This window comes from Cydia amplana, chromosome 17 (genome assembly GCF_948474715.1).
Source record: "Cydia amplana chromosome 17, ilCydAmpl1.1, whole genome shotgun sequence".
Lineage (NCBI taxonomy): Eukaryota > Metazoa > Arthropoda > Insecta > Lepidoptera > Tortricidae > Cydia > Cydia amplana.
The window spans coordinates 14,286,400-14,310,641 of NC_086085.1; the positions used below are offsets into that span (position 1 = coordinate 14,286,400).

General features: G+C 40.2%; 2 protein-coding genes across 2 annotated transcripts in view; both read left to right on the top strand.

Annotated features, from left to right (window-relative positions):
- LOC134655844 (polyribonucleotide nucleotidyltransferase 1, mitochondrial) lies at positions 1-23,567 on the top strand. The gene is given in 13 exon segments (XM_063511335.1): positions 1-265; positions 445-650; positions 1,127-1,337; positions 2,005-2,171; positions 3,131-3,287; positions 3,717-3,924; positions 4,515-4,642; positions 6,001-6,191; positions 8,003-8,160; positions 9,957-10,144; positions 19,365-19,506; positions 21,299-21,532; positions 23,344-23,567. Coding segments are annotated over 13 exon segments (2,256 nt in total). The 5' UTR covers positions 1-152; the 3' UTR covers positions 23,497-23,567.
- The window catches only part of LOC134655832 (molybdopterin synthase sulfur carrier subunit), a 226,791-nt gene that overhangs the window by 42,125 nt on the left and 160,424 nt on the right, over positions 1-24,242 (top strand). The window lies entirely within an intron of this gene.

Below are 24,242 nucleotides of genomic sequence, written 5' to 3' on the forward strand. Positions count from 1 at the left end.
GATTTTATAAATATTTCCGATCTTTCTTCTATTAGTTTTACAGAAATTAGATTACCCTTATAACGTAAACACGGCTAAAGGCCGTTCGGTTCAATATACTGGTGTATTTGTTATTAATGCCCTTCCTTGACCCATTGCCGAAATATTAAAAGATGTTATCCAAACACAGGCTTCTATCTAAGTTAAAAGCAAGGGCAAGTTTCCATTATAATGTTCTCTCAACACAAGCGTCGGTGGGAAAGATAGACATCCCATTTTCAAATGAGTAAGTATTCACATTTTTAGGTTATGTTAGGTTAGCTTAACATTGGAACTGTTACCCTTTAAACCCCTTAAACATAACTACCTTAATTAATTCCGTTATTTATCGTTAACATGCATTTTAACAGCCTCTAAACAAAGTAACATTATGAAAATGTGGATAAATATTATTTTCATATGCAGAACTTCGCTAAAGCTATCAACGGGTCAGTATGCGCGCTTCGCCGATGGCGCCTGTGTGGCCACGCTCGGGAACACCAGTGTGCTGGCTACAGTGGTGTCCCAAGCTAAGCAGAGCAGCAGTACGTTCCTGCCGCTGGTTGTGGACTATAGGCAGAAAGCAGCAGCAGCTGGACGAATACCTACTAATTTCTTGAGGAGAGAACTGGGTAAGTGCGTTATTTGTCAGGGTTGCAAGCAGTATTTGGACCCTTCTACCAAATCATATTGTTCAAAATATAATGGTAATCACTTTTATTTGGTTGAGAGTAAAATTATACTTCCCTTCCCTTTACATTCCGTAGGGAACCCCCTAAAATCAGTATATTAAATTTAAAATTTTCCATGCACATTATATTTTACTGTTGCCAGGCAGTTACATATTATAGAACAGGGGTTCCAAAACTGTGTGGGGCGCCGTAGACAGTAGAGAGGGGCGTCTATCTATTTCGAATAGCCTAACTAGGTTAGCGCTGCCGTAATTTTAAACTTTGCAAGTGCAGATCTGGATATAGAAAATTAAGTTATTATTTTATGTTAATTTGTGTTATTTTCAGTTATTAGTTAATGTTTTGATGATAAAAAGATAATATTTCAATCCAATAAATTTTAAACAATTGGTCTTTAAGAGAAATATTTCCACCAGGTCCCACAGAGCGCGAAATCCTCACCTCCCGCCTGATAGACCGTTCACTCCGGCCCCTCTTTCCAAACAACTACTTCTACGACACACAAATAGTCTGCAACATGCTGGCTGTAGACTCAACGAACCCTCCAGAGACGGTTGCCATCAATGCTGCCAGTGCTGCGTTGGCGTTGTCTGATGTGCCGTGGAACGGACCTATTGGGGCTGTCAGGTAAGCCAAATTATATATCAAGGGCTCAGAGATCAAAACCGATAAATCAAAATATTTTTTCATTCAAATTAAAGTTCAATCAGTATTTTGCACAAAAACTCAGCCTCATTGTGAACTCAAAACAAAAACGGCCGTTTTAACTTTAGACGCATAGATTCACGAATCCCGCAACATAAAAACTAGTTTGCTGTATTCAAAAGGTACTTTAATACAAGATACATTACGTAGCGGCCCCCTTTCTTAAATATCTTTAATTAAATTTAAATAATCACGATTATTTAGCAGTGGCGTTAGTGTGCACGTTGAGAATCAATGTAGCAGAAACATTTTAAACCTAAACCTGTATAAAATTAATTATTTTAACACATGCATGAAGAAATCAGCATTCTAAAGAATCAACACAACCACAGGGCGGACACGCCATACATCAAAAATGATTTGCGTTTATATGTGTGCGCGGCACGTCTGTACACGCGTCATTGAGTATCTGACGGAATCCTGACATGCTCTCAGTAGAGCGACTTACGCACACATTCATGTCGCGGCCAGTCGCGGGGCGAGGTAATCCGAGTCGGGGCGGGGCGGTGCGTGTCCGTTCTGTATGATAATACTATTACTTATTCTATGACACAACATAAATTCTTGTTTTAATTTTTGCCCTTTCCAGACTAGGCCTGATAGACAACGAAGTGATCATCAACCCCACCCGCAAGGATCTACAGACGTCCCAGTTAAACTTAGTCGTAGCTGCGACCTCACAAAACCTGGTCGTGATGCTGGAGGGCAGCGCCAATGACATACTGCAACAGGATCTGCTCAAGGCCATCAAAACAGGTATGGTAAGTTCTTTTTGTTACATTCTTATGTATTACAGTACTATTAGTTATTCTGTGGTATTACAGTGGATAAAATGGATTGGAGTAGAGTAGGTACATGTACATATTATGTAATTTTTGCACAATAATAAAAAATCGTTTAAAGCTGCGATTGTGATAAAAATTAATAACAATCAAGTGGAGGAGTGAACACACACACACACGCGCGCGCACACACACACACACACACACACACACACACACACACACACACACACGCACAGTCGACGCACACACAATTGTGTAATACCTACTATAACCTAGTACCTAAGCAAATCCGTAATATTTTCAATTGTATCTGTTAGGGAGACCTGTTATTGGCTTCATGATTGTATCCTAGTTATAAGTCTATATAGTTTGTTAAAGCTGTTGGTCTTCTAATAAAATAAAATAAAAATAAAATAAAATAATCTAATGTGTTAACTTCAGGGTTCGAAATAATTATCGCGATAAATTACCCAGGTATGGATATGGATAGTGCTATATTTATTTTCTTTGGATTCTTTGATAGTAATAAATAATTATTGGGGCGTTTTTTGCTATGTACAAATGATAACTGACCTAATATTGATTAGTTTTTTTATTAACCATTGAAATGATTAAAATATAAGAAAATCAATGTTCCAATACACGCGCGATTTGTTTTTAAACATACCGCATTTTATAAATTTTAGGTTACTATCAAATCGATAATTATCATGCATAAAAATCGCGATAAATATCATGATAGCTATCATTGATAATTATCATTTCCAACCCTGGTTAACTTTAATTTATTTGTAGTTCTAGTTTATTTAAATAAGCTAGTTTACGTTTATGTTATTTACTTCAATTTACGCTCATTTTGTATCGTTATTAATTTAATAAATATAGAACTCAGTGTAACCTAAGTTAATTTTAAAACTATTATATGATTAGGAACCAAGGAAGCAATGCACATAGTCCGCGGCATCGAGAAATTGCAAAAGGAACACGGCAAGACAAAGAGAGAGTACGATACGCAGATACCTGTCCCACAGAACGTTGTGGATGCTGTCAAGACACTGTCTACTATGAAGATTAGAGAAATTTTAAGGTGAGCCTATTAATATGTGTCCCGCCCAGTTTGTTGCCGGTCCCATATTGGGATACCCTCCTCCAATTGAGGGGGGATTTAAATCGTCTCAAGGCAGAGGTGTAGGGTTGGAGCCGGTGTAGCTTTATTTGACGTTCATAAGCGCATTGTAATATGCCTACTTGAATAAACTAAATTGAAATTAATTTTTCTCTTCCATACATCTCGGTCACCCGCCATCATCACTCCTATTCATGTCGTCTGTGATACAGGACAAATTAACACTAAAAAAATGGATTTTTAACAAGCAGAAACGTCTGCGAACGCTGCTATTAAGCTTATGCTCCGTATCCAGAGGCCGTGAGTTCAAGTCTCACCCAAGACAGTTATTTTTCCACTTTAAAATTTATTCTAAGACTAAGATTTTTTTTACATATATCCCTTTTTCAGTGATTTTTCCCACGACAAAACCTCCCGTGACATCGCAATATCAGACCTTCGGCAGACAGTCCTCGATCAGCTCCGAGAAGAGGGTGCTGGTCAGTTGCAGGAATGCTTCAGCAGTCATCTTCGTCAAACATTCCGGGACATGATCTTTGAGACGGAGACAAGATGTGATGGCAGACGCTTAGATGAACTTAGGAAGATCAGTTGTCAGGTATGTATGGTGTCAAACCATCATCAGACAGTTCTAGATCAGCGTCAAGAAGCAACAGAATGCTTCAACAGTTATCTGCGGCAGACATTTTGGGACATGATCTTTGAGATGGATACTCGATGTGATGGCAGACGATTGGATGAACTTAGGAAGATCAGTTGTCAGGTATGTATGGTGTCAAACCATCATCAGACAGTTCTAGATCAGCTTCGAGAAGGCGACCCTGGTCAGCTGAAGGAATGCTTCACCAGTCATCTGCGACAAACATTCTGGGACATGATTTTTGAGACGGAGACAAGATGTGCTTGATGCAGGAAGATTAGTTGTCATGTGTGTAAACCCTAGGGCATATACGTATGGCTATCAGACCTTTAACAGTTCTGGATTAGCTACATGGTGATATAGTCTATAGAGAACAGCTTCAAGAACTCTTCTGCAGTCATCTTGGCCAAATGTTTTGGGATATAATCTTTGAGACATACTGGATGTGATGGCAGACGGCTGGATGAACTTAGAAAAAACAACAACTTTGTAGGATTGGTTTTTTTTTCTGTCTATTTCTGCAATAAGTAATTAGGATTGTATTTTAGGTGGGACTATACGAGCCACTACACGGCAGCGCGGTGTTCCAGCGCGGGCAAACCCAGGTGCTGTGCACAGTCGCTTTTGATTCCCCGGAGAGTGCGCTAAAGATGGACACACTCACTATGCTCACTAGGTAATTCTTATTCATATCGAATAGGGTATTTGACTGTATTTAAAATAAATTATTTGCATAAAATAAAGCACCAGAGGATTAATAGAGAAACGTAGACAGCAGTTATTTTTAGACACAATTTCTATTTTACAACCCGTATAAAACTATAAAGAGTAGGTAATTTGATTGTGACGTCACATGCCAGTGTTTCATATAAATTCCATAGTAGCGCAATCGTTTTGACAGTTCGAAAAAAAGAAACTGATTGAGCTAGTAGTCAAATACTCTATTGCAGTTACGCACAAATAATCCTGATTTAAACTTTCACGATTTTTACACATTATTAAATTATACAACGGGACTTAATCGCGTATCTAAGTTTTAAGATTTACCTCCGACGTTTCGAGGACGGCGTTGTCCCCGTGGTCTCGGAGAAGACTGGCTTAAGTTGACATCAGCATCGTCTAACCGCGCGAGTTTTTCGAACTACCCGCACTTGGTCTTGTTTATCCGCTTGAACGTTTTGCGCACTAGGGATGTCACTCCGTCGACACACAACACTAACGATATTCGATTTATCGACTGTCGATATTCGGAGGTAAATCTTAAAACTTAGACACGCGATTAAGTCCCGTTGTATAATTTAATAATGCACAAATAATCCTTGATAAAGGCCAAGCCACACCGGATGCGTGTGCGTGACGTGCACGTACACGTACGCGTCCCGCTGCGTTGTAGAATACGAAAAAACATAAGAGAGGACACACCGCTTGCGTGACGTGCGCGTACGCGTGACTTGCACGCAACGCAGCTCCGACGAGACAAACCAGCTGCGTACTGCGTGCACGCGTCCACGCAGCGGAGCGGCAACGTCGCTTCGTTGCGTGCAGTGATGACGTTGTGTTTAACTGCGATCCCTATGAGAGGGCGAACCGAGCAGGTTCGGACACGCACAGCTCGGTGCTGCATAGGTGCTGTGCGTGTACACGCGCAGCTCGCTTGTATTTATTTACAACTCGGTCGGTGCGCGTGCTGGTTTTTAATATGGATTCAGTGATAAAAGAAAAACTAATTAAAATCTTTCGTCAATACGAATGTATATTTACAACATAGCACAAAGATTACAAAAAAATACGTCTTATATAAATAATTTGGCCTGTGGGAACAAATCGATGTTAGGTATTAACCAGGCATGTTATATGTGTAATAATTGCAATGGCGGCATTAGGTGAGCTGCTTCCATTTGCAACGGGAGTCACATGATGTAGGTACTGTCGCAGGAGTATTTTATTTTATTGCACGCATGACTGAGCTGCAGCGTGCACACGCAGCCGGTGTGGCTCGGCCTTAAATGTCAAAATTAAATTTTTTTTTTCAAGCGGTATAAAAGAGAAAAGCTTTTTCCTCCACTACGAGTTCCCCTCCTACGCGACCGGGGAAGTGGGCCGCGGCGGAGCCCCCGGGCGCCGCGAGGCGGGCCACGGAGCCCTAGCCGAGAGAGGGCTGCTGCCAGTTGTACCACCGCAGCCCTACGCTGTCAGGCTTACTGCTGAAGTACTAGAGTCTAACGGTAAGTTCATATAGAATTATCTTCGATCAACACGGGCTTCCGACACGTCGGAAGGGATAGGCCCAAGCGATATCTTGACATTCAAATCATTCTGCCATTTTTCGCGGCGGGGAACGTGCACACAGTCGCACTTCTCACACACTTACATACAAAATCCAATCTGTAATGACGACACAAATACATACAAAATGACACACGTCAAAGACAAATCTTGCAAACCTCGATCTCTTTTTCTGTACGGACGAGTCACAAGTGTGACAACACGCACACTAACACAGTTACGTCGAAGAATGTTATTGTATTCTGAGAGATGAGAAGTCGGATTTGTCGCTCGACCGATCCGCAATTTGTACTGGGCGAGCAAAATCGATAAATCCAACAATTTCATGAGACTAAAATATAATAATTGTGTTTAAATGTAATGAAACGTATGATATGTAAAAAAAATATTATATGTGAAATGTAACACCTTCTTTTTGTAAATTTGATGTCCCCAACCTCTTTTTACAACAAAAAACCGAGCAATTATTATTTTTTCTGCTGCTGTGTTCACTCGCGCGTCTGGACTCGGTCTAGTTTAAAATCCGAGCACAACTAGTTTTATTACCCGCGCTAGATCAGTTGATCTTGTACCTAGGCAGAGGGGAAATAGTGCGAATGCCGCATCCCTTCCGTGTTGATCGAAGAGAATTATAGACCAATACCACAGAATAAGTAATAGTATTATCATACAGAACGGACACGCACCGCCCCGCCCCGATTCGGATTACCTCGCCCGCGACATGAATGTGTGCGTAAGTCGCTCTACTGAGAGCATGTCAGGATTCCGTCAGAAACTCAATGACGCGTGTACAGACGTGCCGCGCACACATATAAACGCAAATCATTTTTGATGTATGGCGTGTCCGCCCTGTGCCAATACTTATATTGTAAAATTGTCATCTAGGGTAATTCCGGGGAAGATGGTCCATCGAAATATTTCATGGTCACGCTTGGGAGCAAGGATATGGCCAAAATTTTAGTGGTATTTTTTTAAACTACTTAAAAGCGGTGTTGTTTGTTCTGACTAGTGAAAATATTTTTACAGCGCATATGGGCTACTTTTCCGCACTAGTGCGTAAAATAGCACTTTTCGTGCGTATGTCGAAACTTTAAAGTGCCATATGTACTGTAAAACGTTGTTCGATACACGTGCGAATAGGTAATTCGCAACTCGTGTCGATTTAAAACACTCTCTTCGATCGTGTTTTAAATTATCGCCACTCGTTTCGAATTTCCTCTTTTTGCACTTGTATCGAAAATAACTATTTTAGAAGGTTCATATTTTACATGGTGGTGATGCTAATGTATTATTCTAATGGTGTTATTTGCTTTCGGTGCCAATTATATCGTTGAAGTTTAGTTATATAATACAAGTATCTAAAAAAAACCTATAATTGTATTACTATACCGCCGCCATAGAGAAAAAAATACATAGAGTGCTCACTCCATACATCAGTTTTAGTACCAAAAAGACTATTAGCATCTAGCATCGTGTACCGGAAGTATCAGTACTACTACTTGACAATAGATGTAGCACCGACCGGAAAGTCTTATTTATGATGTTGAGATAAGAATTTCCGATCGGTGCTACATCTATTGTCAAGTAGCAGTACTGATACTTCCGGTACTCGATGCTAGATGTAGACACTGAAATTAATAGTCTGAACTGATGTATGGAGTGAGCACTCTTGTCTTACTATATTTCTCTATGCCGCCGTAGAGTTTCTAAACAAATAAATAAAGACCTAAAATGGAGTTTTTTTTTTCAGGTTCAAGCTCAATGGCGTCCGTATGCGGAGGCTCTCTCGCCCTTTTAGACGCGGGCGTCCCATTAACCAGTCCCGCGGCCGGCGTCGCAATAGGACTCGTGACCCGCGCTGACGCCAACTCGCATGTGGCTGACTACAGGATACTCACGGATTTGTTAGTGAGTGAGTTTGTTAGTGAGACTTTTAGACGCGGGCGTCCCGCTGACCAGCCCCGTTGCTGGCGTCGCAATAGGGCTCGTGACACGAGCTGACGGCAACTCGCATTTGGCTGACTACAGGATACTCACGGATTTGTTAGTGAGTTTGTTTGTTAGTGAGACTTTTAGACGCGGGCGTCCCACTGACCAGCCCCGCGGCCGGCGTCGCAATAGGACTCGTGATACGAGCTGACGGCAACTCGCATGTGGCTGACTACAGGATACTCACGGATTTGTTAGTGAGTGAGTTTGTTTGTTAGTGAGACTTTTAGACACGGGCGTCCCGCTGACCAGTCCCGCCGCCGGCGTCGCAATAGGCCTCGTGACCCGCGCTGACGGCAACTCGCATGTGGCTGACTACAGGATACTCACGGATTTGTTAGTGAGTGAGTTTGTTTGTTAGTGAGACTTTTAGACGCGGGCGTCCCACTGACCAGCCCCGCGGCTGGCATCGCAATAGGCCTCGTGACCCGCGCTGACGGCAACTCGCATGTGGCTGACTACAGGATACTCACGGATTTGTTAGTGAGTGAGTTTGTTTGTTAGTGAGACTTTTAGACGCGGGCGTCCCACTGACGGATTTGTTAGTGAGTGAGTCCCTAAATAATACCAGAAGCCAGTAAATATCAATGAACTTTTTACAACCTACGAAGTGGCTTTATTTTAGCAATTACCTTATGGCTTAAAAGTAGATTGAAATAATAATTAAGGTATTTTAGGCTTTTTTTTAAAGCGGTGTTTAGTATGCTCTCTGAGAAGGTTAATTGACTTAATTGTAGACGGCTTAGATAAAAATATGCCTAAAATGCTAAAAGTTTATGTGTTTTTAGACCATGTTGTGAAATATCACCGAATCACTTTTCAATTCCTCGATTTTAAACTGATTTCCATAAAAAAAATTGTTTTATGCTTTCGATCAGCAGTCAGCAACAACCGTGTAATGATAAGAATAGAGATGTGTTTAGAAATTTTTTTTCACTTTGTTTTTATCTAACCTCTAGCCGCCCGTACGTCAAACATTGCCAAGCAAAATGAAATTTTATCTTGTCAACACAAAGTTCAAATTAGAATGCAACAGCAGACCTTTTTATAGGTCTCTGGGCGGTTAGAGAAACTTTTGATGCTGACTCTGTCTGTTTTGCCAGGGCTCACTGGGACTGACACTGCCTAGTGCCTAGGGTCTGCTCGTGCTCAGCAACCTACGCCCAAAAATTGACATAGGCAGTATTTTCTACGTGTTTGTACAAGTTACAACAACTAAATCCACTTTAAGGGCCAACAGGAGCTAAGATTAAAATATTTTAGGTAAATATATGTCTCGCTAACGGAAGCGGCTCCTAAAACTAGTGCGATAAGGACAAGGCGAAAAATCCTGCGTAAAAATACCAAAAATCGAGGTTTCGTACTCGACTGTTTCCTCTTCCAAAACTTAACCAATCGTAACCAAATTTGGAAATCTAAATGATTATGATATTATTTGTGTCGGACCGTTTTGCTTTTTTGACTAATTGATGTCAGTTTTGAATAGCACGCCTCTCATTGCGGCATAGTCAATTAGGCCATTTTGGCCATTTTTGAAGGGCTCTAGCGCCTTAAAAAACAAAAACATCAAAAAAAGCAAAACGGTTCGACACAGATATTGACAATATTAATCTGTGTTGAAAAAATCATTGCTCTAGCTTCAAAACCCACGGAGGAAACAGTCGAGTACGTTAGTATGGAGAAATGACCACTCCTGTTGGCTCTTAATTCCCCAGGGTATAGAAGACTACATGGGCGATATGGACTTCAAGGTCGCCGGCACCAGTAGAGGTATCACGGCGCTGCAGGCAGACGTGAAGCTGCCGGGCCTGCCGCTCAAGGTCGTCATGGAGTCCGTGCAGAGGGCCTGCGACGCCAAGAGCAGTATCATTGGTATCATGAACCAGTGCATCAGCCAACCCAGGTTAGAAAACATCCGTAAAATTATCGACCATGCTCAATTTTCACGAGAATTTGTGAGCCAAGCCGACAATCGCTATCGCTTCGACTACGAAACGCTTTGTGTCTCTCTATGACTCTGCCATATTAGTGCGACAGTGACAGTTGCGTTTCGATCGCTACGGAGCGTAAGCGATTGGCACGTTGGCTACGCGGGCAGATGGACATTAGAAAGCCATTTTTACTTAAGCTGAAACACACCTCGCTTCGTGCTCGCTTGGCAATAAGACTCAACATTACTTTTATATCTTGTTTATTGAAAATTTTGCAACAAGACGCCTCGCTTGCTCTCTTTCTAATGATATGCGGAAGATAAGGTAAGTGGCATGTAGTGGCATCACGGCCCTGCAGGCAGACGTGAAGCTGCCGGGCCTGCCGCTCAAGGTCGTCATGGAGTCCGTGCAGAGGGCCTGCGACGCCAAGAGCAGTATCATTGGTATCATGAACCAGTGCATCAGTCAACCCAGGTGAGAAAGACTCCATAAAATTATCGACCAAGCTCAATTTTCACGAGAATCTGTGAGCCAAGCCGACAATCGCTATCGCTTCGACTACGAAACGCTTTGTGTCTCTCTGACTCCTCCATATTAGTGCGACAGTGACAGTTGCGTTTCGATCGCTACGGAGCGTAAGCGATTGGCACGTTGGCTACGCGGGCAGATGGACATTAGAAAGCCATTTTTACTTAAGCTGAAACACACCTCGCTTCGTACTCGCTTGGCAATAAGACTCAACATTACTTTTATATCTTGTTTATTGAAAATTTTGCAACAAGACGCCTCGCTAGCTCTCTTTCTAATGATATGGGGAAGATAAGGTAAGTGGCATGTAGTGGCATCACGGCACTGCAGGCAGACGTGAAGCTGCCGGGCCTGCCGCTCAAGGTCGTCATGGAGTCCGTGCAGAGGGCCTGCGACGCCAAGAGCAGTATCATTGGTATCATGAACCAGTGCATCAGTCAACCCAGGTACTGGTCGTGTTGGTTAAGACTGGAGTCCTTTGAGCCCTCTGATTTAAGACTTAACCTTTTCGAAGACGTCAAACATGTCAAACACAAAAGCTGTCACTCGGACGCCACGTCATCGAAGTGTCAAAACTGAAATTGAACTTTATGCATATGCAGTTATAATTATATGCACGTAGATCTATGTTGCTCTGTTTAGCGTTGGACCTGCGGTTCGGATTTATCCGTCGTGGCATCGAAAAGGTTAAGGGCCTACTGCAGCCGCGTCTGGCGCTTCGTAAACCACGCCCGCTAGTTCTTCCCTCCCCGCTAACACGCACACATGGAAACGCTTCGCGCCGCACGTGAAGTTTGTGTGACCTTTTAGCACCATCTAACGTTACAGAAGTTAACTACCATTATACGCGGTCGCTGCGGTCGGCCATAAACTTAAATTCGGAAAAAATTGAAACAGATGGCGTTGTTACTTGTTCATAATAGCAAACAATAAAATAATTAATTAATAAACCTGAATATTTATTGTTGTTTTGGAAGATGTTAACAGCATAGAAGCAGCAGCGTATATAGCATATAAGTTAAGAGTATTGATAATAAGAAAATAGCACAAGAACAGAAAAGAGATTATTTTTGATAAAATATGATGAAAAGTGATTTACTTGATTACGCTCACCTGACTTTGCGGTCACTAAATGCAAATTTCAACCTTATTGTTATGGGGTTACAATACCCCTGGGGTTGCAGGCGTCCATAGTCGTTATTATTATAAATGCTTTGGTTGAAATGCTTTTTAACACTCGAATTTTTCATAGGTACAGTCACCTGCAATAATATGTTATGTTACTCTTCGACGGCCGCAAAAATATGTGACACGCTCTTATGGCCAGAGATGTACAAAATGGTTTTAAAAAAGCATTTAAATACAAAATGCAAAATACTTTTCAGATTTACTATTTCAAATGCAAAATACCAAATAGTTTTGCGTTTTGTATTTCAAATGCTAAATGCAAAATAGGTATTTTCAAAATACTTTTTCAAAATAAAATACCTTTTGACCAAATCTCAGATATTTTTATTTATTTTAGGTATTTATCACGAGAATAGCCATAGAATAGATAATGTTCCTCATTTTCGTTTCACATTGACACTAGTCAGACATAATAGCCGGTTTAGACTCTCGTGACTCGCAAGCTCGTCGAGCTAATATAATTTAAACACTAACGGCACGGCATAAGGTTTATAACCGAATGACAAGCCGAATGCGAGTGTGTCGAGGCGAGCCACGAGACGCGCCGCGAGCCGAGCCGCGAGTCTAAACGGCTATAGGCGCGCACTCTGACCAAAGAAAAAAAAGGGCGCGCATGGCTAGCAGACGCCTCTATCGGTCAAATTCGGCAATACAAGCGTCATTCGTTCTTTTCATTTTGTTTGACTGGTAATGTTGGCTAAACTTAATCACAAAGTATTTTGCATTTTGAAATGAATATTAAAAATGCAAAATACATCTCGAAAAGTATTTCAAATAAAATACAAAATGTTTTTTACTAAAAGGCATTTAAATGCAAAATACAAAATAGGTATTTTGCATTTTGTATTTGCATTTTAAATAGAAGTATTTCAAATAAATCGCATCTCTGCTTATGGCTCTACAAATAAGATCTAACATGATCTACCGCGAAACGGCCTTCGGTGTGTAACATATTATTGCAGCTGACTGTACTCGTATTCATTGTTGTATAGGTAGGTATTAATATCTTTTATCCGATCGATTTGCATTTATTTGAAATAAATCACAGTGTTTAGTAATTATATGTTTTATTGAATAAGAGATTATTTAGGTATGTAAGGAATACAGGGTGCCTTTTTGAAACACTCATTTTTAGGGTTCCGTAGCCAAATGGCAAAAAACGGAACCCTTATAGATTCGTCATGTCTGTCTGTCTGTCTGTCTGTCCGTCTGTCCGTCCGTATGTCACAGCCACTTTTTTCCGAAACTATAAGAACTATACTGTTGAAACTTGGTAAGTAGATGTATTCTGTGAACCGCATTAAGATTTTCACACAAAAATAGAAAAAAAATTTTTTTTTGGGGGTTCCCCATACTTAGAACTGAAACTCAAAAAATGTTTTTTCATCAAACCCATACGTGTGGGGTATCTATGGATAGGTCTTCAAAAATGATATTGAGGTTTCTAACATCATTTTTTTCTAAACTGAATAGTTTGCGCGAGAGACACTTCCAAAGTGGTAAAATGTGTGTCCCCCCCCTGTAACTTCTAAAATAAGAGAATGATAAAACTAAAAAAAAATATATGATGTACATTACCATGCAAACTTCCACCGAAAATTGGTTTGAACAAGATCTAGTAAGTAGTTGTTTTTTAATACGTCATAAATCCCCTAAATACGGAACCCTTCATGGGCGAGTCCCACTCGCACTTGGCCGCTTTTTCTGGATAATTTTGAATTTCAATTGTCAGGGGTGCCTACATTATTTTTTAATACATTTTACAACGACAACAAACAAAAGTTCAAATTCGCCGTATTTTTATTACCCGGGTCGATCGCAACAAAATAGAAAATCATGTTTTTCAAATCTAAGCGTTATTGTAATTTATCTCAAATAACCAAAAAGTCAATCTGACTAGAACTTAAAAACGAAGTGAATTATTTTAATATGTCGATTTTTCTTGGTGACCCAGGAGAATTTTTTTTTGTATCCCATACAAAAAGAGCGTATCCCAATCGCGTATCGGTTTTGGTTTTTACTTATAAGTGTGAAAAATATATTCTACCATATACGAAGGATGTGTGTTTTTTCATGTTTTATGTGTCTTTTTGTACAATAAAGTGTTTTACTGCTACTAATATATCATATTAACGATTAACTAAAAAGGTATTTACATCTAATTTAACTGGTAAATTATTAAAGTCCGCTAAAATTAATATATACCTATTCAAAAAAATATTTGTTAATATGTCCCAAAATCATGGCTCATTTTTTAAGTCTCCTGACTTACCAAACATATCGCAACGAAGGCAAGGGCACAACGCGGCATCGTGAACCTAATAACGTAACGTTTCAGTTACTTTTTTAGTCGCCGACCATTTTATCCGGGGTACGAAAAGAGGTATTAGATCTATCCTGGGTCTAATATGTTATATAAACATAGTTTTTTGAAAAATGTTCGTAGGTAGTACACAAAATTTACCTTTTCTTTTAAATGTGATTTGGGTCATCGTTCTCCCTGGTGACTTTTCTGGTGACCCAAGAGACATCAATTTTATTATGACTCAGGAGACTTTTTTTCTATGCACTTTGATTTTTTTGATGCGCTAATTTTGTAATCTAAAATAACTTTAAACTGCTGATATACTTATATCACTTTGCTGATGAGTGGAAGTGGAATTAAAACTTAATTTATTGTTCTCTCCCTTGACATTTTGGCATACATTTGATATGCTGCAGTGCACTCCTAACGTTAATAAAGACATAATTTTTAGAAAAAGCTTTAGGAAAACTCACTCTTGAGCTTAAAACGATTAAGTCCTTATTGTCCTGTTAGATTTTTAGTACAGATTTGGATCAGTGAAAATGTCTCTTAGCCAACTAAATTTGTCTCTGGGAAAAGTACGATATCCCTAAAAATTGTACGTACATTTCGCATTTTTCTGAAGGAACGGAATTCATAAATTGGGTTATTATTATTTTTTCAGATTATTTGATTGCATTGACATATCACCAAGATAGATAGAACATTTAAGTTACCAGAAGAAAAGCATTTGTGCTATTTTATACAGTGTGGAAAAAGTAGGTTCGATTCCCGGGCGCGACTAAGCGAATTTAAAAAAAACAACGTGTTGCATTCCGGGAGTGCCGACAGAAGTGAAAACTCAATGACTAGTCCAAAATGTCTGCAGCACTATGTATAATTGACCCATCCTCCTTTCTATTGAAAACTTTTGGTTCCGAAATTGCTGGTCAGTGAGCTTGTTTAAAATTCGAAATTCAAATTTATAGCGTTAATTGTTTAAAATTCGAATAGAAATTGTAAAGTTACCTTGCAGACCTCGCATCTAAATATATTTGGTCATGATATTTTGAGTTTTATTCACCAGTACTAGAGTTCACTTTTATTAGCGATTTCATCAAGATGTAGCTTTATTGAATTATATTTGAGTGATATAAAGTTATAATACTGTGAGATCCTCGTATTTCAGCCCGTACAAGATTATAACCTTTTTCATGTAATGTCATTGAGTTTTTCTTTATTGATTTAAATGCCATCTAAACCTTACGGTCACATGATCGCCTTACGCTGTCTCGAGTTTATAATTTTTTCCCCACCTCAAAAAGTTCCTAGCGCCGCTAAAGAAGTTTTCACTTCAAAAATCTTTGAATGCAGTTGTTTCTTTAAAAACAATAATGTTTCATTTAAGTAAAATGAGCAAACTTAAGGTTTTAAGGCACTTTCCCTCCAGGGCCCATAATTTTTTTCCACCCGGTAGTAGACAACAATTTTTTTCGACTAAATGAAGTTTTATTAGATAAATCGTTGATCACATGGTTCGTTTCACACATCACATCAAATCGTTTGTCATCACAATCAAAATTTGTCAAAAGTAATGAAATTTATGCCAAAAAAACATAAATAAAACATATATACTCAACACATTTTTTTAATAAAAATCTTTCTCGATGATATAAAAAAGAACATCGACAAATTATGTTCAAAGAATTAATATCAAAACAGATGTCATATAGTCCGTCAACCAAATCTTGTCAGTAGCAATGTAAAGCAAACTAAAGTAGGGCAACACTCAAAGAGCAGTATTGCGCTAAGAATAGCAGCAATGTACATCGAACCAAAAGATTTTTTTTTCCGCTGAGCGCGCCCTGCGTACGTCAATTCAAATTGTCACTCGCGGTTTATTGAAAAAATTTGAAACATGGACGGACAATTTAAAAGCGATGTTAAAACAATGTTAATCAAAATGATGAACAGATTTGAAGATATCAAAAACAACTCCCTATGGTAGTGCTTATATTCTCTTTGTTCCCTATCTATGTCTTCTATGTTTACTAAAATAAAATCATATCAAAATGCAGATAATTAGATAGTGCATATATTTGTTATTTACAATATAATATGCCACTTGTTAATGTAAATTAGTGTACTCTTCTGGATGAATATGTCATACCTGTGTAATTTTTTTGATTGGTATATATTGTACAATAGGATTACATACTAAAAATAAAACAACTGATATTTGGGTGTTTATTTAATTTAAAGGTAAATAAGATAAGGGTCACTTTAGCTTACACTATAATTCAGGTCATTAATTGAAAAAATATAATGAAGTTACCAATGTTACCGGGTCACTTCAACCAAGCATAATACTCTGTAGTATTCTATATTGCATCTTTGTAAATAGTCACAACTGTACGGTTACCATCAGTTTGTCACTGACATAAACGCCGTCGAGAACGTAATTTACTTTCTATACATCCCGTTTGCACTAATATGCGAGTGCGAGCGAGATGTATAGAAAGTAAATTACGTTCTCGACGGCGTTTATGTCAGTGACAAACTGATGGTAACCGTACTGATTGCTGAAAATATTAGACATGTGGGCCTATGGACGGTTTCCAGGACACAATTTATGGTCTTGTTGGATAGATTTAGGCATACGTTTTAATTTTATTTATGCCTTTTAACCAGGGATGTTGCGGATGCCGATTTTTTGACATCCGCGGATGCGGATGCGGATGCGGATTTTTAAAGGCTCACATCCGCGGATGCGGATGCGGATGCGGATGTCAAGATAGTATCATAAAAAACGTCAAATATTACATTTTAGTAATTTTTATTTCAAAAAATCGGCCAAGTGCGAGTCAGACTCGCGTTCCAAGGGTTCCGTACATTAAGTCCCACTCACGCTTGACTGCTCATTTCTAATAGGTTTTTTTGGTTAATGACTAAATTACCTAGCAGTGTAGCACTTACGCCAATGCTAAGACGTTCCTGTACCGACCTGTTCCACATCCGCATCCGCATTAAATCCGCATCGATTTTATGCGGATGCGGATGCGGATGCGGATGTTGAAAATCATGCGGATGTTCCGCGGTTGCAGATGCGGATGCGGATATTCGCAACATCCCTGCTTTTAACCCTAAAACAAAAAAACTGAACATAATCTTAAAAGTTCGAAAGAGTTCTTCCAGTATGTACTTGTCATAACCTCAATTTTTAGTAATGTTTACCATCAACGAGCATGATTGTACATTGTAGGCCCCTTAGCTTTGCTTATTCTTATTTAATGTATTGGTATTTAATGGTGACAGCAGAAATATCTCTTGAAACAGAAACGATTCAGAATGAAAACCAAATGAAAACAAATAAGGTGACGGCTGTCGTTCACGATACACATTCCACAGATAAAACACAGATGACACGCATTTTGGAATTATTCGAACACAGTGTTGCTAACCCGCGATTTTTCAAATTTGCCGCCTTTTACTACTGACAAGATTTGGTTGACGGACTTTAATTAGGATTGGCTACTTTAAGAAAGGGACAGAGAGATTTAATCCTCTCGCTCTGCACGTTTTTCTCATTCCTCCTTGTCAAGCCAAAATAAACTATAAAATGATAGTAACACAGTACATTGTAATATTCACTTTTTCCACGGTATCATGTCATTGTAAATTACTTATGTGAAATTGTAGTGGCGTGCGACTTTCAAACCGGAGGTCACGGGTTCGAACCCCGGCCCGTGCAAGTGAGTTTTTGTAAGTAGGGACCTTTTTTAGTGGTACTTAAATATAATAACTTTTCGTATTATTGAAATAAAATATTTTATTCAAACAAACTTAATAATATAATAATTAAAACGAATAATATCAATTAGTTTTCAATATTTATTCAATTATTTTAAATTATTTGAGCATGAAACATACTAGATTTATTTTTATCATTACAATAGAAAAAAAGCAAAAAATATATTCTTATAGATATTTTATTTTCAAACAAAAATAAAGCAAAAAGTTACGGTTAGATTCTGATGGCTAAATACCAAACAGCTACCGATACATTTCAATATCTGTCGAAATTTCCTAACCCGTTGTAACTGACAAAGAGTATAGAGTTCGACGTAGCATGACGTAGCTAAGCAAACACGCACACATGCGTAACGTATAGGCCTGTAAGAAGGCACCATCATAGGTTTACCTCCGATTCCGTTACTACTCAATGGAGTTACGACTCAACGTTTATTGGATATTAAAATTTTACGTAATTCGGAGCGCTGCGCGAAGTGACATAGGTCTTACCTCTTTGAGGCACGACGGCCATCTAACATTACTGGCATAAATGATGCATTTATGACTTTGACGCATGACAGAAAGAGAAACCGAACTGCGTAAAATGGGCGTTTGCTGTTGAATTCATAAAATCAAAAATCGATAATAAATCCATCGGTAAAGGATAATAAGTTAATATTTAGTTCTTTGAAAGTTAAGACGAGATGAAAACCTTTGCTGTAAGGTGGATTGTGCTGGATATGGATGTGTTTTCTAGTTGCACGAAGCTAAAACCGAAAAATGAACACGTAAGTTTGGATTTATTTTCTATCGAGAAAATTTTAAGCATTCGTGTTTCAACTACTACGAAATCTCTTATCATATAGTCAAGAAACATATATCCGAAAATCACTACTGTTTGTTTCCGGGGCTAGCCACTGCCACCTTTCTAAGATCCTGTTATTTTTCGATGCACGGCCTTAAAATTAAGTCGAAACTGGAATTCTCTTCAACTTGTTAGATACCCGTGTCTTTTGAGAGACTTGAGTCATCATCATTCTACGCAGACGAACTCGCGGGCAGAAACTAGTAAATAAATAGAACGAAATATCCTATGTTTTCACCTTTCAAAACTCGTTGCGTCTCTGGGTAGCCTCTAAATTAAACTATATATTTAAAAATGTAAGGTCTATTGTTAAATAGGTACCTAACAATTTATTGTAAAAACTTAAATATAAATACAAACTAAATATATAAAAAATAACTACGTACTAAAACCCGTCCCGGGCTACCCCCGACGCAAAGGTGCCCATCACGCTCGCTGCGTTGCCGCGTTGGATTGCGATGGACAGCCCTATTTTAAATTGAACCTCTCTAAGGGAGCCAGCTTAGAGAGGTTCAAAAAAGCCAAATGTCGTAAGTTTATAAATTACCAACAGGCAAGGCCGTAAGGAAAACATGCCCGTGATGGAAGAGTTAGAGGTGGAAGTCCACAAACGAGCGAAGCTGCTCGGTCTCGGCGGCGGAAACCTGAAGAAACTTTACGTGGAAACTGGAGTACAGGTACAGATACACTCAAAGAATTTAAGAGCAAACAGGTGCTAAGATTTAAATATTTTAGGTAAATATACCCGTCTCGCTAACGGAAGCGGCTCCTAAAACTAGTGCGATAAGGACAAGGCGAAAAATCCTGCGTAAAAATATCAAAAATCGAGGTTTCGTACTCGACTGTTTCCTCCTCCAAAACTTAACCAATCGTAACCAAATTTGGAAATCTAAATGATTATGACATTATCTGTGTCGGACCGTTTTGCTTTTTTGACTAATTGATGTCAGTTTTGAATAGCACGCCTCTCATTGCGGCATAGTCAATTAGGCCATTTTGGCCATTTTTGAAGGGCTCTAGCGCCTTAAAAAACAAAAATATCAAAAAAAGCAAAACGACACAGATATTGACAATATTAATCTGTCACAAAAAATTGTTGACAAAAAATCACTGCTCTAGCTTCAAAACCCACGGAGGAAACAGTCGAGTACGTTTGTATGGAGAAATGACCACTCCTGTTGGCTCTTAATTTCCCACCCATTTTGCACCTTGTCACAGTGACAATATTATGATATCTCTAGCGACTTTCATATTAATTGTCACTGTGACAAGGTATGAAATGGGTCGGAAATTAAATTCTTTGACTGTACCTATACATTATTGGATAAGGACTTATTACTACTTGCATAAGGTAAACTATTCTGTTAGAAAGTCACCATTGCTACTGATAAGATTAAAGATGCCCACACTGAGGTGCTGATAGTAGGGAAGTTTACCCTAATTCCAGAACGTTGACAGATTGGCTACTTGTCAATTCAAATCATTTAGTTTAGTCCATTGACCATCTTTTTGTAAATCAACTGGTTGAAAATAAACAATCAACAACCAACCCTCATTGTTGAATAGATGACACAGAAAATAAATAAAAATGTTGTATTATAGGGCTCATTTAGACGGTGCGAGAACTCGCATGCGAGTTTCATTACATTGCGTCATTTGATCGGTCGGCTGAATTGATGTAACCTCAATGGTCCGCAGTGTAACTAAAACCGTATACGAGTTCGCGCGCCGTCTAAACGAGCCTTTATTCTTTGTGAAGTATGCAATAAAGAATATTTTCCGCATTTTAGCGAAAAGCACCTACAAATAGGTGAATCGCGCTGCAGGTCGCTGGCAGTGAACGTGTTAATGATATTTTAATAATAATAATTTGAGCCTATATACGTCCCACTGCTGGGCACAGGCCTCCTCTCATGCGCGTGAGGGCTTGGGCTATAGTCCCCACGCTAGCCCAATGCGGATTGGGGACTTCACATACACATTTTGAATTTCTTCGCAGATGTATGCAGGTTTCCTCACGATGTTTTCCTTCACCGAAAAGCTTGTGGTAAATATCAAATGATATTTCATACATAAGTTCCGAAAAACTCATTGGTACGAGCCAGGATTTGAACCCGCGACCTCCGGATTGAAAGTCGGACGTCATATCCACTCGGCTACCACCGCTTATATTATTTAATGATATTTTATTAATGACAAACACAGACAATCCAACCTCTAGACATAGCATAGTCGCGCTACCCCCTCTGCCACACATACGGTAGCGTTACTCCATCTTCGAGTCAATCCCGTGCCGTGATTGGTCCGTGTCTTTGAACGGACCAATCACGGCACGGGATTCGCTCACCTCGTCCCCCCGCACCCCCGTATTTTTGGCAGCATCGGTTTCAAGAAAGAATTGGCCCTAGCTCAGTCTAGAGGTTGGATTGTCACTGATGACAAATGACAAAGATATAATATTTTTCGCAGATCACCCCAATAGACGAAACAAAGTACAGCGTGTTCGCGCCGTCCCAGGCCGCGATGGACGAGGCTCGCGCCCGAATAGACTCGTGGCTCAGCGCAGAGAGAACTCCAGAGTTGGAGTTCGGCGCCATCTATAAAGCCAAGGTCGTCGAGGTCAAGGACATCGGGGTTCTGGTGACCTTGTATCCCGGCATGGCGCCGGCGTTGGTGCATAACTCACAGTTGGACCATAGAAAGGTATACTTTCTATAATTACTCCTAGTAGTTAAAGTAATAAAGCCAAGGTCGAGGTCTATGACATCGGGGTTCTGGTGACCTTGTATCCCGGCATGGCGCCCGCGTTGGTGCATAACTCACAGTTGGATCATAGAAAGGTATACTTTCATTATTCCTAGTACTTAGTAAGCCAAGGTCGTCGAGGTCAAGGACATCGGGGTTCTGACCTTGTATCCCGGCATGGCGCCCGCGTTGGTGCATAACTCACAGTTGGATCATAGAAAGGTATACTTTCATTATTCCTAGTACTTAGTAAGCCAAGGTCGTCGAGGTCAAGGACATCGGGGTTCTGACCTTGTATCCCGGCATGGCGCCCGCGTTGGTGCATAACTCACAGTTGGACCATAGAAAGGTATACTTTCATTATTCCTAGTACTTAGTAAGCCAAGGTCGTCGAGGTCAAGGACATCGGGGTTCTGGTGACCTTTTGTCCCGGCATGGCGCCGGCGTTGGTGCATAACTCACAGTTGGATCATAGAAAGGTATACTTTGTACATTATTTAGTAGTTAAAGTAATATTATTATTTATTTAATAAAGCCAAGGTTATCAAGGGCAAGGATATTGGGGTTCTGCTGACCTTGTATCTCGGCATGGCGCCCGCGTTGGTGCATTACACACAGTTGGATCATAGAAAGGTATACTTTCTATAATTACTCCTAGTAGTTAGAGTAATAAATCCAAGTACGAAGTGAAACATGTCGAGCGTTTTTCGACTTAAAATACGTGAGTGACCCGTTTTTAATATATTTAATATGTATTTGTCTCACGGAAGTTTTGTTATTAAAATTAATAAAGCCAAGGTCGTCAAGGTCAAGGACATCGGGGTTCTAGTCACCTTGTATCCCGGCATGGCGCCCGCGTTGGTGCATAACTCACAGTTGGACCATAGAAAGGTATTGGCAAGGTGCGAAGTCGGTGGAGGGGGAAGTGGCGCTGATCGTCACAAACACAGGTAATCTTATGGAATGTCCGACATTAGTACTAGCGGCAGCCGCTTGAACTAATTTTACTCCATAAGATTTAACGTAGAAAGTCCGCCAAAATGAGGGCAGCACCAGTCGTGCACCTAGCGAATACTTTCATAATTTTTCCTAGTAGTTAAAGTAATAAAGCCAAGGTCGTCGAGGTCAGGCTCAATGACCTCGGGGTTCTGCTGACCTTGTATCCCAGCATGGCGGCGGCGTTGGTGCATAACTCACAGTTGGACCATAGAAAGGTATACTTTCATTATTCCTACTACCTAGTTAAAGTAATAAAGCCAAGGTCGTCGAGGTCAAGGACATCGGGGTTCTAGTGAGCATTCACAAATACTTTGAACATTTCTAATTTCAATAACAAAACTTCAGTGAGACACAGCATATAAAAATATACTAAGCACGGGTCACTCACGTGTAAAGTAATATGTGAGTGACCCGTTCTTAACACTCGGTTTAGACTCTCGCGCGAGCCACGAGACGAGCCGCGAGCCGCGCCACGAGACGCGAGTCCACCGTTTACACTCACGTTCGGCTTGTCATTCGGTTATAAACCTTATGCCGTGCCGTTAGTGTTTAAATTATATTAGCTCGACGAGCTTGCGAGCCGCGAGCCCACCGCTTACACTCGCGTCTCGTGGCTCGGCTCGCGGCTCGTCTCGTGGCTCGCGCGAGAGTCTAAATCGACTATAACATTTAATATTTCTCCTAGTAGTAATAAATGCTTGGCTTAGTTCAGCGCCATCTAGTCAAGGGTGTCGAGATCAACTACATCTAGATTTTTTTTTTTTTTTCAGATAATGCACCCATCCGTACTAGGCCTTGACGTGGGCTCCGAGATCCAAGTGAAATACTTCGGCCGCGACCCCGTCTCGGGGCAAGTGCGTCTCTCCAAGAAAGTGCTCACATCACCGCCGCCCGGCGTAGTGCGGAAACTCGATAAAAGCTAGTGAACCTTATTGTGTAGTGGATAGAGTTGCAAATTGAACTGTATAGTGATTGGAAAGTTACAGTGTGGAATAGGGAGTATTACTGCAATGCTTTGCCGCTATAGTGCAACACTAGCGCCTTTAGTAACCATAAAGTAACTTGTACATACTGTACCTTAAACTGTTTTTTGACAAGTTTTCACAGAAGTATGACATTGATACATCAAGGCGGTTTGTTTACAAAGGGCCTGCCGGGAAACGCGAAATTTAAACGGCTAACTGCCTCTTTATCGCTCGAATAAGCAAGAGTGAGAGGATAGATAACAAAATTTCGACTCTCGTTTGCGGTAGACCCTTAGGTTGTGACTGAATGTGGTAGTGGCGCCCCCTACGCAGAGTTTCGCGTAATATTCCCTATTGGGACCGTGTATGAACAGTAGGCAGCAATAGGAGCGGCTTATTGGCGTGGTGTAAGTCAAGTATAGTATTGAGTCACAAGATGGCAGCACTTCCGACGCGCAAGGGAGTTTGTTTGGACTTTAGAGGGCAGCACCTGCTTATAAAGCTTTGGATTCCTCCGAAAACGGTGCCGTCATATGACGGCCGTCATATAGCGGCCGCAAAAGACGGCCGTCTTTACGGTGGCGACATGTGGAAAGTACCACGGCGTCATAACACACCGTCATCCACCAAGGTCAAAGCGGCAAATTTGAAAAATGTAGGCGCGAAGGGATAACGTCCCATAGAAAATTTGAATTTCGCGCCTT